This window comes from Strix uralensis, chromosome 29 (assembly GCF_047716275.1).
Source record: "Strix uralensis isolate ZFMK-TIS-50842 chromosome 29, bStrUra1, whole genome shotgun sequence".
In the NCBI taxonomy this organism is placed as follows: Eukaryota; Metazoa; Chordata; class Aves; order Strigiformes; family Strigidae; genus Strix; species Strix uralensis.
Window position 1 is genome coordinate 6504771 of NC_134000.1, and position 18357 is coordinate 6523127.

At 38.7% G+C, this 18357-nt stretch overlaps 1 protein-coding gene across 1 annotated transcript in view; it reads right to left on the reverse strand.

The window, feature by feature from the left end:
• CD44 (CD44 molecule (IN blood group)) overlaps window positions 1-18357 on the reverse strand; it is a 56255-nt gene that overhangs the window by 20723 nt on the left and 17175 nt on the right. The window contains exons 2-6 of the mRNA XM_074852523.1: window positions 13065-13230; window positions 9268-9404; window positions 8108-8179; window positions 7182-7421; window positions 5797-5892 (exon numbers count right to left, since the gene is read on the reverse strand). Coding sequence (XP_074708624.1) covers window positions 5797-5892; window positions 7182-7421; window positions 8108-8179; window positions 9268-9404; window positions 13065-13230 — 711 coding nt within the window. The remainder of the gene's footprint in view (window positions 1-5796; window positions 5893-7181; window positions 7422-8107; window positions 8180-9267; window positions 9405-13064; window positions 13231-18357) is intronic.

Genomic DNA, 18357 nt, shown 5'->3' on the forward strand with positions numbered 1-18357 from the left:
TAAACAGTGATTTATAAACATTACTGAGTAAATAAGTGTACAGACAAAGTCACATTAAGATGTGCTCAAATTGAATTAAATTGAATTAAATTAAATTACAAACCAGCAATGATTATTAAACACAATTAAGAGTGTTAGAGTATAGTCACTAATGGCAAAATCTATGCTGAAAAAAAAAACCAGGGCTGGGGCCGTCCCCTGGTCATAAGACCAAGTAGCAGACTGTGCTTCAGTGACACACAGCGTTGATCCTCATATGTGGTGGTTTTCTGGTTTTGAGACAAAATTATTTTAGTTATGGACAGCTCTTTAGTTAAAAAAGAGCTATCAGATGATCACTGCGAGACTATTCATATCAGGAAAACAAGGCTATGTATTAAAATATCTGAGTTGTGGTATTGGATCATGCCTAAACTTCTGAGGTAACAAAACAAATGAGATGATGTTAGAAAAGTGCATGGGAAGAGCGTGGAAGGTAGCAAATATGAGATTGTTTGGTTGACACTTCCCAATGAAGAGGACACTTGGGGTTTGGCCTCCCCAAATTGTGCCTGAACATGTTCCACAGACAGGAAGTCTAGTATTGTATAGATGTAGATTATGAATAACATGAATTAGAATATTTTAACACTGTTTTCCAAAAAAAGAAAAAAATAGAAAAAAAGATAAGAATTTTTTTCTTGGAAAATAATGGGTGAATGCATGCATTCAAATAGACATGAAACCAAGAAGTTAATTTTAAGTAGTGAAAGACGATATATTCATTCTTATCGGTATGGACCTCATATAATCTTTCCAGTCACAAAAGAGACATTACTGAAGGAATAGTTGATGAGGAGAGCATCCAATTTTCACACAATATATGTGTGGCGAAGGAGGAGGACAGGAAAAAGAAGAAAGAGACCATCCAAAGAGAGAGGAAGTTCCTTACTAGTACTTGGAGCATACTCGTCCTTGGCCACACTCCTGTCCCAGCCTGGAAACACTGTTGGGTAAATTGTCTCCTCTGAAGAATCTTCGTCATCTGAACCATTGCCACTTGAGGTCACATCTGCTGTGATGATGTTAAATCTGCCATGAAGCCCTAAACCACAAGGTCTTCTGCTGACAGCAGTTATGCTTTCTTGTCTCCCCTCATGCAGCCTTACAATCACAGAGGAGCGCACACAGCACCGTGCTTCCCACGATCCATATCCCCTCCTGGTTGTTCCACCCACAAGGGATTCATCACGCTGCCATGGCCCTGCTGAAGGTGCCCCAATGTGGCTCTTGGCTACATTTCAGTGCCCTGTGCATGCTCACACCACTAATCATACTCTGTCCTCTTCTAGCAGAGTGAGCATAGTGTACTGGCTTGAAAACTTGTTCCTCCTTTCTCCCACACATCCTTCTCATTGGAATAGAGTACTTCTAAATTGCCTCCAAACAGGAAAAAAAGAAAACCCCAAATACACCCTTTATAAAATGACTCGCATACTCATCTTTTCAGACACAGAATACCTCCACAGTACATGAACAATGTGGTCAACTGCTCTATCACTGCCAGATGGACAGTACTTTGCTTTTCCCACCTCAAACACATGGTAACAAAAAGCCGTGACATATACCACACATTCAACCCCCCTCCACTTAATGCTTCTGAAGCTTGCTGCCCTGGTGCTCTGGTTATTTGGCCCCTAATCAAAGCGCCCTCTTAGCATGAAATTCTTTACCCTCGGTTGCTTGTGTAGGTTCTTGCGTCATCTCTCCAGGATTTGACCACCACCAGTGCTTTGAGAACGGATTCCACCAAGCTTGGGTGGTGGATTCCTTCAGGTTGTCATGATGAGGCCCTGGAGCTGTTAGGACATGGTTCATGCAACCAAGATCTTGTTATTATTTCTTGAGAAGTTCTTTTCTCCAGAAAAGTCAAGTCTGCTAGGACCGGCTCCCTGAGCATGCTCATGCCACTGAGAGATGTGAGTGCAAGGCGAATGTATGAACCCGTGGTATCATTACATTCCTTCAACAGCAAAAATAACCAATGCTTTTAGTGTAAGTGAAGTTTGAAATGTTCTACTAAAGTATAAGATTGTGTTACCAGCTCTGAAAGTCCAGTAAGGTCAATGAATTCTTCATAGCATTTTTAGGTGCAACAGATTAAATTATGTACATGTGAAACATGTCCCAATATTTTGACAAAAAGCATTCGAAGTTAATAGAAGCATGCGCACCATAGAACTGAAATCCCTCAAGCAACCCAGCTGATAGTTTAACCTTCCTGTCTGTGAAGTTACTCATCAATGAACTGAGAAGCAGTTTGCAAAAAGAGCTGCACTTGAAGTCATACACATATTCACCAAAAGAAAGCAAAATCTACTTCAAAATGTTTATCTGGAAATATTTTTATTTTGGAAATTGCTCACAAGCAGTATTTTTATCAGCATTTAGACCATCTTCTATATCTTGAAGATGAAGAAAATGTATCATGTACTCTTTTTCATTCAGAAAAAAATCTTTCAATAATTAATTTAGAGAAATACCTTGAAGACTAACATCAGAGACACTAGCTTTGCTCAGTTTTTGTGCAATATATGAAAGCATTGGAAAATGCAATACCTAGGAATCAAAGTTCTAATGATCAAACAGGGTACACTGATGTTCTTCAGTCTGCAGTAGTTATGTTTTGCTTATCTGTAAACTGCAAAGTGTACAAAGTGTATGGACTTAAACTCAGAACTGCACTTGTCAAGGTGTAGCTATTTTGGCAACAACACCTCAAAATTTTGCCTTTCTGAGAAGCTGTCCTTGACTGAATAAATAACATCTTTTCTCACGGTCACTAATTGCTCCCTAAATTTAGTACTACTAGTACTATTCTGACACTAGTGTCAGAAAATGGGAAACCTGGACATTCAAACTCTGATCTCTGAGTGACAGACCATCAAAACCCAGGTGGTCTCAGATTTGGAGCTTTGGGATGGAACTGTGAACAAAATTATAATGCCACAAAATTGGTTAACAAGAAAATAACTGAATGATTAGCTCAGTAATTGCCATCCGACTTGCTGTAATCACAGCAAAATTCTCACCTCTACCTGTTTTCCACAACAAGCCTTAGAAGCTCATTTTCTTAAGTGATGAATATGTACTCATGGCTTCCTTTCACATACAAAATACCAATGCAGAGGCTTTCCTGTCAGATCAGCCAAAGTATGGACAGAAGACTTTTCATTGATGAGATTTTTTTCAGGGAATGTTCCAAAACGAATAAAAGGGAAAACCACCAGAGCATAAAAATACATGAATGACCAAAATCAGTTGCAGTTACTGTTTGAGTAAGTAGCTCTGATAACTTAGGGAAGTACCTCATTGATCAGCAACAGAATTTTATGCCATCTGATCCATGGCACATCTACAGATGAATCATAACTTGTTAATAACAAAGAGAAAAACTTGTTTCAGCCAAGAGGGAAAGTCAATGGCAAAGTGTTGGACTGTGAACTTGACGGAGAACATCACGAATAACGTCCAAAGCCAGAGCAATAATAACAGGGGATCATCTGAAGAACAAGGATCTGTGGCAACTGCTCACTTCAAACCCACAGCAAAGAAGTGTTTTGATCAAGCTAGACACTTTTTCACCAAACTTTAAGTTTACAAATGGTGTCTAGTACAGATAGAGAGCCACTGGTTTTGTTTCTCACTTTCATGCACTATAGAATTAGATATATTTTTAGCCATCTATCTGAAGGTATATGCTGAATAGTTTTCTTTACTTATTTCTCAATTTTCTACTTTTCTGCCTGTGGGATTTTACACTGGGAAATTAAATTGTGTCTGGGATATTCCAATCAGCCTGCACTGTTGCACAACGTAAATAGCAGACATTGGGGCATGGCTTTATCTTTTCTGTTTGTTCTCCATGTAGCTTTCTCCTATGCTACTAAATACTTGATGACTTCTCATGGAGGTGCATAGCTTATACTTAATTTCTGAAAGCAGTGTTATATTACTCATTCATTTGTAATGCAGTAAAATTAAATGAAATGGGTCTGTTTGGCTTTAAAGTGATGTTGCTGAGTAATAGCTAAAGCTATCAGAGAAGCCCAGATGTGGTACCTTCATAATCTTTTCTTCCAGAGAACCAACCTATCAACCCTAAACCAATAAGCAATCATGTCAATGCTATCACTTCTGTGATACACATATATCAGTACTGACATCTTTTATTACCTATCTCCATAGTTATTTTAATCTTTTACAATTTTAAATGCCTCTAGCTTTCCCTTTGTAAAATAGTCATGCCCGTGAGAGAGAATTGTTAGCAACAGGAAGGGACATATGTATTTAGGATCAAGACATTTGATAATCAAGTAGCAAAAGGCAAACCGAAAGCTTTCCCACCTAGAAACAATGCACAGGTTTTGCAATGGGTACAGAAACATCTGTACAAGGAAGCTCTAAGTCACATACACATATAAAAGCAAATATATATGAAGGAAAAATCACCACCAGTCAACCAGACAAACTCCCCACAGTTACCAGGTGGGAGTTCGCCCCCACTCCCCCCACCTTACAGGTAATATTTTGTAGCAAAACCTTTCACTTGAAACAAGCACCAGAAAATTCTCTACTTGCTTTCAAGGTCTGGGGGAAAATCAACCTGATATTATTTTTTTCCATTTACATATTTGTAAGGTGTTACTAACCTTCACATCCTCTGAGAGAAGGTGCTTGGTTGAATGATTTCTGGTTTTTAGTAAAGCTTTTGCTAACTGTATAAGACACACAATCATTCTTACTCTGTCATGTGATTTCTAAATACAGGACAGTCCCTCCAAGTCACATAGACCATTTGACCATCTATCAGCAACCAATAAACAATTAAGCAAATTCCTTACTATCATGGGCTTCCACGGTGGGGAAAAAAGTCAGCAGCAAGAAACTTCCATTTCTGTCAGTTCAATCTTTACTACAACATGCCTCTGTAGATCTCCTCTGTATAATTAAAATGTTCTCCCTTTACATTCGCTTTATTTTCTGGGCAAAGATCTTAATCACTCTGAACTTAAGAACTAGAGTTAACGTGTGTACATTTCCACTTCAAAACGTGTAAGATGACTTGAAAAGGTTTTCGTTTGCTGTAGGTGCTGTGCACTACATATTTGATAAAAAGTCACAAGTAGTTTTTCCCACTCAGTACAGCTATTTAAAGACAAAGCAGAGAAAATGGCTACTGTTCTTTTGCAGCCTCAAAGCCTGTGGAGCCACCACAGGCCCTGATTTTTTCTCATGCATATTGCCAACAACAAGGATGAAATTAGTTTTAGCAGCGCACAAGTGGCTTGGCAGTTGGAACTGCCACTTAAAGCAGTGCTTTAGTGAGCGAGGCCGTGGTTTTGACACGGATCATCCACATCCACAACCATATATATATTAGAATCACAGACACTTTCATCACAAATTGACAAAAATGTCCTTTTCTACCTCAGAACTTGACTTCAAGTGATAAGTGGTTGCACTAACTTGTGGTGCCTCACAGAGTAAGTAGGTGTGATAAAAAAGCAGTGGGAAACACAAAACAACAATCTGAACTCACTGAAGTAAACATACAGTAAATGTTTTTACTCCCCTTGCCCCAGAGAGTGAAGTTTATTTCTGACCTAACCAGTCTGGAAAGTACTGTCTTTCAATGTCTTTCCAAAACAGGAGATGATGTATACTTCACCACTTACCAGAATGCCCTGTTGGAAGAAGAAAGCAGTTTTAATGCAATTTATATTTGATGTAGTTATTATAATACATAAATCTTACTAGTACTCGCAGGATACTGTCCACCATCTTTTCCAGGGGAATCATCAGCTGTCGTCACCAAAGAGATGTCAGGTGATACAGGAGAAACTTCATCATCTGTATGGTGATGGATAAATCATTACTATTTCATTAACTGAGTAGCAACTCGGTACTCACACCTACTTCAATTATTCTAGACTGCAAGCTTCATTCCTTCATTTATTGGTCCAAGAGAGAAGAAAGATACAGACTAGATTCTTCACAGAATTCTATCCCAAATAGCCTTACTTTACTAACATCATAAGGATATCAAAGAGATATGAAGAGAATGTTAGGATTTACCTTTCAAGATGCTAACTACATGGAAAGACAAGCATAACGTGTCATGAATATACCACCAGTGAAAAGTAATTTTATAATCCTAATCCATTAGGATTATAAATAATCCATTTTATAATGCTTCCGCTCTAATTTTTTTTTTTTTAAATTTCCGTATTTATTGAGGATAATGATGCAAACTACTGGTATCCTTTACTGGTAAGTTACTGGTGATTTGAGCCTGTAGTTAGAGGTCACACAATAAACTTTACTGTACTTAGAGAATTAATTATTTTTGTAGCCCTTAGGTTCAATGGAGCCAGTCTTTCAGACCTCTGATAATTTTAGCAACATAAAAGATGAAATAAAATGAGTGCCACTTTCACAAGAAAGCAAGATACAGGCAAGGTACTCTGATTCACTACTTTGCCACCCTGCAGAATGCCCTAGAAAAGAGTATGGCATTGTGTTTGGTAGGGCTTCACGAAAATAGGATTTGGCTTTACCACCTAAAGGAAAGAGATATTAATAACATTTTAATTTGACATTTTCGTCTCTCAGTGGATTCTGTAATATGCTGTAGTAAGAAAATGTCCTAAAAACCCCTTGTGTTTGTACAAAGAGAAATCTCTTGTACTGTAAACTCCTCCTTGTTCTTAGTACTTAATGTCAATTCACCCTTTTGGAGAACAGATAAGAATATTGTCTTTATCTCTATATAGCCATGCCCTCAGCCTCACTAACCTCTCCATGTTCACTGCTAGATATGTTTTGGGCCTTTAATTAAATAAATATTTTAATAAGAACAAGAGCAGATTCTTAGAACCATCTTTTCTCAATATCCTGGGAAGGTTTATGTGGGAAACTATACTGACGTGTGGCTGCTTTTTACTCCTGTGCAATCAAAAAAATCCTTAGAAATTCAGAATGCTTCTGTTTTCTTTCAAAGACACACATTCTCCTTTTACTTCTCCAGGATACAAATTAGAGATGGTGCTTCTCATTCCCTCATGACATCCTTTAACTAGCAATGTAGTCCTTCACTCCGTTATTTTAAAGGGGATATAGTGGCAACCTCCTGTCCTTACCAGAATCTTTTCTAGGAATTTCTTTTTCACCCGCTCCAGAAGAATGATCTGGCAGCTGTGAGACTGGAGTAGCACTTCCATAATATGAGGGGCTGGATCTCCTGATGGAGGTGTCCATGGGAGTTGTGTCATGTGTTGATCCACTGCCTACATTTTCATCATCCACACCTGAAGTTGAGGACTCCCCGCTATGACGTGTGCCATCTGCATTATAACGCGAGCCATCGGCATTGTCAATGACTGTTGGAAAAAGAAAATTAAGCAGCTGATAGTATCAAGGAACTACATATCTGTATTTCAGTAATGCTAGACAGTTTGAGGCCTATAACAAAGAAAGATAAAGAGAAATAGTTGTGGATTAATATCAGTTCATCCATTTTTGCCATCCTATCTAATCTGTCTAGATCATACATCACTAAACCATGTCTAATGTATATATGCTAATGTATATATTTGACAAACATATAGGGCCTGTTTGCCATCAGATATTTTGATATTTTGATCTGTTTGATTTTGAACATAAAATTTTGGCCTCTGTAAAGTCAATCAGAATTTTAGAACTGGGACAAATAATTTATTATGGTATTTTATTTCCACTTCCAGCTGCTTTTCTAACCAGCAGCTCAAATGAGATGTGGAAAGGTTGCTGTCTTAAGCTAAGCCCTATATGTCAAAGAATCATTAGCAGCTCTGAGGTGGTAAAAAATGTAAATACCTATGTAAAAAATGTTTAGCAGCACACTGAGACAAACCAAACTCCATAGGATTTAGGGGAAGAGAAGTGACTAATTGTTTTAATTGCTGTTGAACATGTCTTGACTTCTTATGTTTGTCTTGATTTTTAATATTAACAATTGTTTGTGTAAAAAAAACCCTCAGATCCTAAAAATAAAACAAGTGGCAGGTGTCTCTAATCAATACAGTACCTATTTCATCCTGATTATTGAGCAAAGAAGTATCTAGTCTTTCAATTGGCTCACACGCTTTGTCCCTTGTTTCTGTAAAAGAAGGAAAATAGAAAATATGAACTTGAGAAAATTGAGAAAAAAGTCACGTACGTACCCATATTGATTATACATAATCACAAAATGTCAGCTTCATATGTGAACAATTGAAAACAAATTTCCAAATCAAATGTTATTCACTGATCTACCTACACTCCGTTTTTGGTTCTTCCCAGATGGGGCACTTCAAGATTGTTCTGCCAGCTAATGACGAGATTCTCCATTTCCATAACCATTCCAGAAAATAGTTGCAATCAACATCAGTTATAATAGCCTTATGGCCCAGTTTCGATGCGGACAACCCCACAGTCATGATGGCAGTGACAGCTCTAATCCTTTTTAGCCGGAGGGGCCCCATCCGCTCCATGGAAGGCTCTGCACAGACAGAGTGTGCCCTGGCCTGGTGAGCACTGCTTACTCCGGCGGGCTGCAGTGCCACACTCGGCACCAGAGGGTGAGCCTCCTGCTCATTGTGCCAGAAGGGAGTAAGAGGAGGAGTTAGAAAGCTCTGGTGGGGATGGACATCGCTGCAGCAGCAGAAGAGTCATCTCTGGGTGACAGAGGATGGCAGCTCACCTGATGCTATGCTCCCTAATGTCTTAATGGAGAGTTGCCTGAGAGCAAATGATGGATGAACCTGCAAACAGCAGAGAAGCAGCCACATCCATGGGCCTGGGATGGCCCCCCTGGGCCCTGGAGCTGCTGCAGGTGGCAGCCAGGCCCAGCATCCCTTGACAGAAGTAAGTGCTGTTCGCTATAGAAGCTCATGTGTGCATGAACAGAAGAACTGAGAGACAGCACCTACAACAGTTGTCTTTTAGATTCACTGCTGCAGTGGGTCACTGCACTAAACCGTTATAATGAACCATTCTGAAGCTACGAAGTTAGTCCCAAGGGCAGAACATGGTTTAGTTCAAAACACACGAATGACAAAATGGGTCAAATTCATTGCTGGCATTGTAGATACACTTACAGATGATATTTAATATAGAAGCTCTCATTCCAGTACCTTAAATAAGAGATTACATATGTTATTGTTAGTTAATCTATATCTAAAATACATCATAAAGGCACATACATACCTGTGGCATTGTAACAGTATGCATCATACCGACCAGTTGTGTTTGTTGAAAGTTTGTAAATGCCAGTATGGTTTGCTGCACAAAGATGATAGGGATTGATTCGTGGGATAACAATATTCCCCACTACAAAACCATACCTGTGAAGAACAGTGGAAAATACAGCACATTGCATATTATAGCAGATGGCATGAATGTTCTAGGTATCTCAAACATGAAGAAGCTCTGAAGAAGCCATTATTTTCATCTGACACTATTTTTCAGAAGTGCATGTGTTTATACATACTTTTTGTATATGAAGGGTGTTCCTTTCTCACATGTAGCTGCATCCAGCCACTCAACACCATTTTGCATGTAGTTTCTAGAGCCAAACCCATTTTAATGAAGTCAGCATCTTATTAGCTAGGACAATTAGTTCCAGAGCAAGACAGTGAAAACGAGGGACTAGAGGCAAGTGTACTTTTTAGTCAGTGTAAGGTGTATTACTTGACACTAAAGACTGACATTTTTTCTTCAGGGAGTCACATTTTCATTGCTTTGAGCATAACATGCTGCTCAGTGACACTTCATACAGAAATGTTGGGGGCTCAATTTATAGTACCTAAGCAAATTTAGAGAATGATAGTAAGACACATCACCTTCTGTAAAAGCTGACAGCTTAATAAAACATTCAGATACAACACAGATTCTTACTGTATCTTTCAGTCAAACAGTGTGGTTACTGTGTACAGAGTTCACATATTTCAGTGACGACTGTGGTTAGCAGAGCTACATAATGCACAATACATTATTGCTATTTTGCAATCCTGTGACACCTGATTAATTCCAACGTTCAGTTTTGGGCCCCTCACTCCAAAAAGGCCATTGAATGACTCGAGAGTGTCCAGAGAAGGGCAACGGAGCTGGTGCAGGGTCTGGAGCACAGGTCTGATGGGGAGCGGCTGAGGGACCTGGGGGGGTTTAGAGTGGAGAAGAGGAGGCTGAGGGGAGACTTCATCACCCTCTACAGCTCCCTGAAAGGAGGGTGCAGAGAGGGGGGATGAGTCTCTTGAACCAAGTAATAAGTGATAGGACAAGAGGGAATGGCCTCAAGTTGCGCCAGGGAAGGTTTAGACTGGATATTAGGAAGCATTTCTTTGCAGAAGGGGTTGTTACGCGTTGGAATGGGCTGCCCAGGGAGGTGGTGGAGTCCCCATCCCTGGAGGGGTTGAAGAGTAGGGTCGACATAGAGCTGAGAGATATGGTGTAGCTGGAAACTGTCAATGTTAGGTTAACGGTTGGACTAGATGATCTTCAAGGTCCTTTCCAACCTAGATGATTCTGTGATTCTGTGATTCTGTATTTAGCTGGGTCGTGTGATAGGACGGTAATGAGAACTGGGGTTTGGTTTGGGTTTTGTTTTATTTCTTGAGAGGTACAACTTATCAGGGAGGAGTAAATCTCATAGCTTTGTAGTTTTTCATCTGTGAGCCCCATTCCAGTTACATGCCTAATGTGCAGATACTTGCAGTTCTGAATCTCTTTTGTAGGTGAAATTATAAACCACTTTACTCACACTTCCAACTGAGCCTACAATGCTGACACTTTATAATCCATTAATCACCTACTTGTGTAATGGTCGATTCATCTTATTCAGTCACCATTCCAGATGTATTTTGATGATTATATGCAGAATATTTTTTCTCTCCTACTCAAGCTTGATCAGAGCCTAGCCTTACTGACAAGGACTTCTAGCACAGGATCAACAAATGAAAGTAAGAGGGTGGGAGGGCTGGCCAGAAGGACGGGGGGAAGGAATCCTATCTACATTCCTTACATGTCCACATCTGTCCTCTGCTAAACTGTGAAGTGGGGAGAATTGTAACATTAATGAAAAACTACAGCTCCCCACTGCAAAAAGACTTTTCCTCTACTACTTCTTTCAATTATCTTTATATGTTAACTTCAGAAAAGACTTTCCACATTGCAGAATACTCATAATGGCTAGTGCTAGAAAGCCCTACCCCTAGGCATTTAGTTAGGATTTGATCCTTAGTCTCTACACATTGTGTAGTGCTGGACAATTCAGAATGTTGTGTTCATACGCTCATGTTAGAGAAAGAATGTGCATACTGTGTTGTGCAGGTCTTTTCCCTCAGAGAAAGAATTGTCTCCAGTCCTTATGTGGTACTATTTTAAACAACTTTCCCACTTCTCACAGAAGATTCTTCTAAGAATTGTCTGTCCGTTGTTCCCTGATCCTGTTGTCCACCTCTTTCACCATTGTGCAGGTCATAATGCTTGTGAAAATGACTGTGCCATATGTTGTCATCAACAGCAGTGCATGACGTTTATAAATATAAGAACGTTTTCAAGGCACTGCACATGTAACTTCCCATGATTACAAATTACTTTGTATGGGTACTATTGATTTGAAAGGAGCTTTATTCAGTTCTTATGGGCTTGTAAGCCAGTAGGACAGAACATTCATGCAGTAGGCATTAAAAAAGTAAAGCACCACTGACTAAACTGAAATGAAATAATTCACAGGAAATAGTTGCAGGCAGTATTGATGCTAGTACTATTTCTCATGGTACCAGAATGGAAATCTTAAAGTTTTGGAGAAATGTCCACTGAAATTTTCTACTCCCATCAGTTAGGAAATAAATTCCATTTCTCTATCTTTGCTGTTTATTTTAGGTTGTAATAAAGTTGAAAATCTACTGAAATTTATTTCAACTCTATAATGGTTTGCCAACACGAATCTATGTTATTTGATTTACAAAAAAACAAAAACAAAACCAAAAAACAAATGTACAGCTCCTGCCTTCAATCTCTTTCTGCATATGAATGTTTAGGATGACTTGTATAATAAGTGCATTATGTATTTTGTAAAGCAAGATCACATAATCATCTAGTCTGATGTATTTACAGACCATAGGACTGTCCCAACTTGATTACTGTTTGAACAGAGGGCATCGTTGGGGAAAATATTTCATCTTGATGTAATTTTGGTGTGACAAAGAATCCTTGTAAGTTGTTCCAGCCAATAATTATTATCCTCACGTATCATGTTGTATTAGTACTCACTTATTTTTTTAATCCAAAATTTTCTGTGATTACCTTCCAGTCTCTTGGTCTAGTTATTTTTTGTTAAACCAAAGAGTCTGTATTATCCACATTTGTTGCCCTATACATTATTGATTACAGAGGGTAATCAAGTCACTTAACAACATGGTTTGAGGGTTTTTAAGCATTTTTATGGCTGTGTTCTTCTGAAACTGCTCCAGTCACAGATCATAAGAATGCACTAATAGTGTGGTCATTTTTTCACTGGGGTGTCAAGTTCATCCCTCACAGGACCACTTGCTGGTTTTTGCTGTTTCTTGACAAGACAGAGTTCCCTATACAGTATACACCATCTTCAGTTTTGACCTTACATCAGGTCATTGAAAATCATAAATACTTTTCATACTTATCTTTTCACATACTTTATCTTACCAAGTGATACTGTATGAACTGAACATCTTCCTAATTAGTTTATTATACTGTCAATCTTTTGTCATCTTTAGATTTTATCTGTAAGAGGTTATGATTTTTTAAAGATAATTAGTAAAAAGTATATGCAGTCAAGGACTTATTTATCATCAGACCCAGAGCAAACATACACATGCACAGAATGTTCATTACAGAACATAACTTGCTTGAGGACTGATATGGCCATCTAATTAACAGCTACATGAAGTCAATTGTAATTATCACACTATAGCATGGATGGATGGACTTGTCATAATGTATTATTTTTTCAATAATTTCTTTACCTGCAAGTTTCAAATCCAAGTTCATGAGCTTTCTTCAACTGCTCTAGTGTTGACAAGGTACTGTTGAGAGCTCTGCAGAGTTCAACTGCTTCAGGTCGTGTGAGACTGTAGCGACCATTTTTCTCAACATGAAAAACTCCTCCATATCTGCAACTTACATTGAATTCTGTTATCGAAAGAAAAGAAAAGAAAAAAAGGAATCACAAATGGTTGGACTTAGTGCTTCACTAAAGACCTGGAAATGACTTATTTTCAAGTACAGTGTTTTCAATGCAAACCAGCAACAAGTAGCAGGTATCCATTTGTTCAGAAAGAGTGCTGGCACTTTCAATCACCTTCTTCATACTTCCCTTCTTTGGGCTGAGACACAAACCAAAACTTCAGCCTTTCCAAAAACAACAATACAACATGTTTTTGTGAGGTATCACTTCTAACATACCATTAACAGTAACATGCAGAAAATGTAAATACACTGTGAAAGTCTTGGAAGGCACATTACTGCAAAACTAACTGAATATTCACATGTATTTGTAAATATTTAGTTCATAACAGAATCTTTTAAAGATTAAAAATTGTGTATAATCAGCCATTATGGTCATAATGTTCCTTAATTATCTCATTGTGATCCCTTCACGGTGAATCCTTTTAAATTAATATATACATCAATCCCGAGTTTCAGAACTAGTTCAGGCAACATGTTCCTCTCATTAGCTAGTCAAAAGCAGGAAGCATGCATTGGTTTGATGTTGCATGGTCTACCTGAGACAAAAAATAAATAAGCTGCACAGATATTCTGAACTAGAAAAACATTACGCTGTTAAATACTCCCTGAAAGATAGTCTTTAAGCTCTTCTTATTCAGCCTGCTGGGGCAGACAGAGAAGCATCAAATACACGTTATATAAGAGTTCACATGAATGAACTTCTTGCCCCCTGTTCATTCATCTTGACAGTATTTCCCTCCACTTTGAAAGGCTTCCTCTTGCTGGGTTCACACTCACACACAAACATCTTACTGCCAACCCATGGCAGAGCTTTGATATGTACTGCAGTAAGCTTATGTAATGTTAAAAGATGACTTAGATGGATTTTAATTGAATAATGCTGTAAAAGTTTGCACATGGAAGTAACTTTCTATAGCAAGCAACGTAGGGATAAAAACAATGAATAAAATAAAAAAAAAAAAATTAGGTGCCATAGTTAGGTTGTGCAATTTGTTTTCTGGCCTTCAGCCTGGGAACTCTGAACAAGCAGTACATGCAAAGCCTACGGGAAGGGAGCGCCTCAGACAATTCACTACAAACATTGAACAAAAGGCATAAGGGCTAGAGGCTCTGAGGAGATCATACTCTCTTCATCTTTATATTGGAAAGATACTGCCTACACAATGCAACAGGTACAGTGGGAAAACAGTGTCATCCAAGGAAAGTCTGTGACTGAGTAAAATGAGAGGAAAAATAACATTTGTTTATCACCTTTTTTTAAGAGGAACATCTAAGAAAGAATTAATAATAATAATATGAATAAGAATAATGTGTGTGGAGAAAACGGGGAAAGATCAGGATGCTTCAAAGCAATGTGAATTAACTTTGCTCATGCCCCACCTTCCCTCAAGAGAAAAAAGTGGTTGCAACTCCAGACTAGAATGACAACTGCAAAGCACACTTAATTGGAGTAGCCTATTATTCCCAGTGAAGGCAGGAGCATGACTCATTTTTATCTTAATTTTATTGGGAGTTCCATGTGCAAGAAAGGGAAAATAGACCAGTCTTCTCCAAATATTGAAAGGGGGTGTCTGTACCATCTATTTCAAATACAAGATGCTATGTAATAACTGGTTTCCAGAAAGAGCCAAAATGAAATCCATGCACATTTTCATTGACACATTCTATGTGAATAACAAGCAACCTTTCTAATATCATTTTTGCTTGACAGTCTATTCTCTTCTATAGCATAAATGTGAAAGCAAATGATAGTAATCAAGGCATGCACACTATCTTCAGTTGGTTTTGCTCATTGGTAAACTGAGGTCATTCTGTCTACAGTGTATCTACTCAGTGTGAACTGCAAGGAATGCTCCTTTCCACAGGTAACAGGAAACAATCAAGGAGGTAAAATATGAAATTATATCCAGACTGTACAAGAAGACAGCCATTATTCACAACATAGGTAGGAGTTCAATAGTATTGATGACTGCTTATCCAAAGGAACTCAAAAGCTGTACATCCACTCTTATTTTTCCCATAGGCAACAGAATTAATCATTATGGTTGCTTGGATTGCCTTTCCACAAAAAGGATCTAAAAAATATCTCTTCTCCCACCTGCCCCACCAGTTATTTAGGCTGACAAAAACATTTAATGTAGACAAAATTGATATATGTTGCATAGCTGTTTAACAGTCTTGAGTACAGTTCTTAATATTTTTATTATCATGTGGTATAAAAAATACAAAGAGGACATAATTTTTAGTTTTGTGAAATTTATGCAAGACTAACATGTTTTCTCAAAATGACACCACTGTTTTCTTCCAGGGAAAAGTAGTTCTACTAAAATTTCTCTGATGACAGCCATGTCATGAGAGCTTTTGAAGGCAAGAAATAGGAACCTGTGTGGAAGACGACACTAATGAATTAATTTTTCTTTCCTGGAGGAGTTAATGTCTTGCAACAGGGCTGAGTTTCACAGGCTGAAGAGAAGCTAGTGGTTTAACATAAAATGATAGCCTCAGCAAGTTCCCACACGTGATTCTGGAATAGTCGCAGTGGTTCCACCAGTGCCAGACGCAGCCATGCACAACACTGGTCCTGGGGAGAGCTGAGGGACTAGAGACCTTCTGTGGCCACACCCCTCACCAAACAGCACTGCCTGCCCAAAAGCCATCGCCACGTACACACAGTGTCGCAAATATAGTCAACAGATGTTCAGGTTGCAGATCCCAATAGGTGTTTTCTTACCAGAACACAACGAACAGCTACTCTGTGTGTAATGACATAGCCCATGACTACTGCTATGGGATGGAACCGCTCTCACAGCTGCCATGTGAGGGACTTCTACTTTGGCTCCAAATGTTCCGTATTCAAAGCCTGACGTTATTTTGGAAGTTGTCCAGTCAGTAGGTGTATTAAACGTAAATGACCTAGACAGGAAAAAGGCTTCTCTTTAGTTTTCCCTTCCTGATTCTCCCTTCCCTGTAGAACAAGGCAGGCCTAAATTTGTTAACAGTTAAATATACTCTATGAAGTCCAAAACTTAATATTAAATTTGGGGATCAAATCACAAAGATCTATTTGATTACTTGAAAGTAACAAGCTGTGATTTTGGAACTAGATTTGTTTGAAACATCAACATCTCTTCCAATAACTTTAGGATAATTTCTGAAGAACTTTCGCTATAAAAGCAGATACCACATCCTCTTGCTTTGGGTTGCATTTGAAGCCTGCAGCTTATCCCAGATTCACTGAAATATTAAGTGAATTACACTTCATTTAAAGTGAATCTCATTCAACTGTCTTCAAACCTCAGTCCGTTCACGGTTTTAAAACACTACAGTATAGCTCCATCGCTACTCAGAGGTCCAACCGTAGCCAGGATCCCACTTATTAGGCAGCCAATTCCTTAAACTCCCACTGCTGAAAATAAAATAGGCTTATTTACACAAGAAAGCTTAATGGAACTACTTGTGGGGTACAGTTGTGCATGTACATTTTCCAGAGTATGTGCTGTACACCAGGACACATCTGGGAAGTATCAGGTTTACTGCACATGTGCTGAGCAACTGCAGTGCACGCACACACAGAAGGGCCAAAGCTCCCAGGAAGCCTCGCTCATGCAGTGTGGGAGATCATGAGGGTGTCCAGGAAAACCCAGGTAAAAATGTGGCAATCCCAATTCTCAAAACTGTTTTTGAGGTGATCCAATTATTTGTCACTTTGACCTAAAGTAATGTTGAGACAGCATGCTTTGTTTTTATTTTGAAGACATCTTCTACACCTACTATTAAAAATGTTTGTAACACTGCTGTAGTATAGACAATCTGTTCACGAAGCAGTGAGTGTGGAAAAAGGACTGCAGCAGCACATCAAACCCGCATGACATTTCACAGTCTAAGAAAATTGCATAAACCCAGCATCTCCTCTGTGAAGACAGTAATTACCACATTTTAAAAATGTCAAAATACAAATGCAGAGCATACTGCCCAGAGCTGTCAGGGAATCCACAGTTTTTATTTCATGGTCTCATATTTTAACGTCCAGACAATGGGGACTCTGAATTAATGAAAATTTTTCTGGTCATATCTATACAAAACTTATAAAAAATAAAAGATGGGGTCTAAACTAAATTAACACCTTAAATTCTCTTTTTTCCAGGCTGAGGCTCATAGACTAATTTTGAGTTAAGAAAGAAACATGATTGCCAAATCCAGCTCTGAACACATATTACACCTTTTCCCATAGTACAGGAAGGTCAAATCCATTAATTTTATGTTGATGCTACTTGGCTGGCTTTAACACAGTTATGAAAAAGATGGATTTTTTCTTTGATTCAAGAGACAAGGCAATGCAAAACTTACACCATGTGCCAAACTATTACTGATCCCTTCAACCCTTTTGAAGTTTCAAAGGAACTGATTCAGAGCGGAATCACAAGCAGCACCCAAATCTTCCCTTCTGCCCTCTCTTATAGCTGGCAGGCTTTGTGGGCTGACAGACAGGCTGTGATCTTTCCCTGATATCCACATGATTTGCTATAACTGAAAGACAAAATTGTTTAATAATAGCTCTTAAAAAAGGCAAAAAGTACTAGACATGCCTGAATTGTCTTCATCATTAATCTCATCCAGACCATGAGACTTGAGTGACTCAACCCAAAGTCATGGAATGCCCCTAAGCTTGTGCTGAGTTTCATGAGCATGGAGAACATTAAGTTCCACACAGGCCATTTCTCCCTGTCTTTCCTGGGATTTCTGGTGCACTGCCTCAAGCAGTTGTGTGCAAGCTCTTCTCTGCCATTGCCATTCACGTATCTCAACCAGACTCAATTAACACTTTTCAGCCAAAATCACTAACTCCAGTTCCATGGACAATTTGCTAGTTGGAGTCCACTGGTGTGATAGAATTGGCTGAGACAGACTAAAGAGCATTGTCCTCCTATGAAGGTATGAGTTACACCCTGATTATTAATACTAGAGGCTTGTTAGAAGCTGTCACAGTAAGAAGCCAGGTGCAATCTCCATTTCCACCCTGGTTCTGCAACCCTTATGCATAATGAGTAACACTGACTCATGCAAATTTTT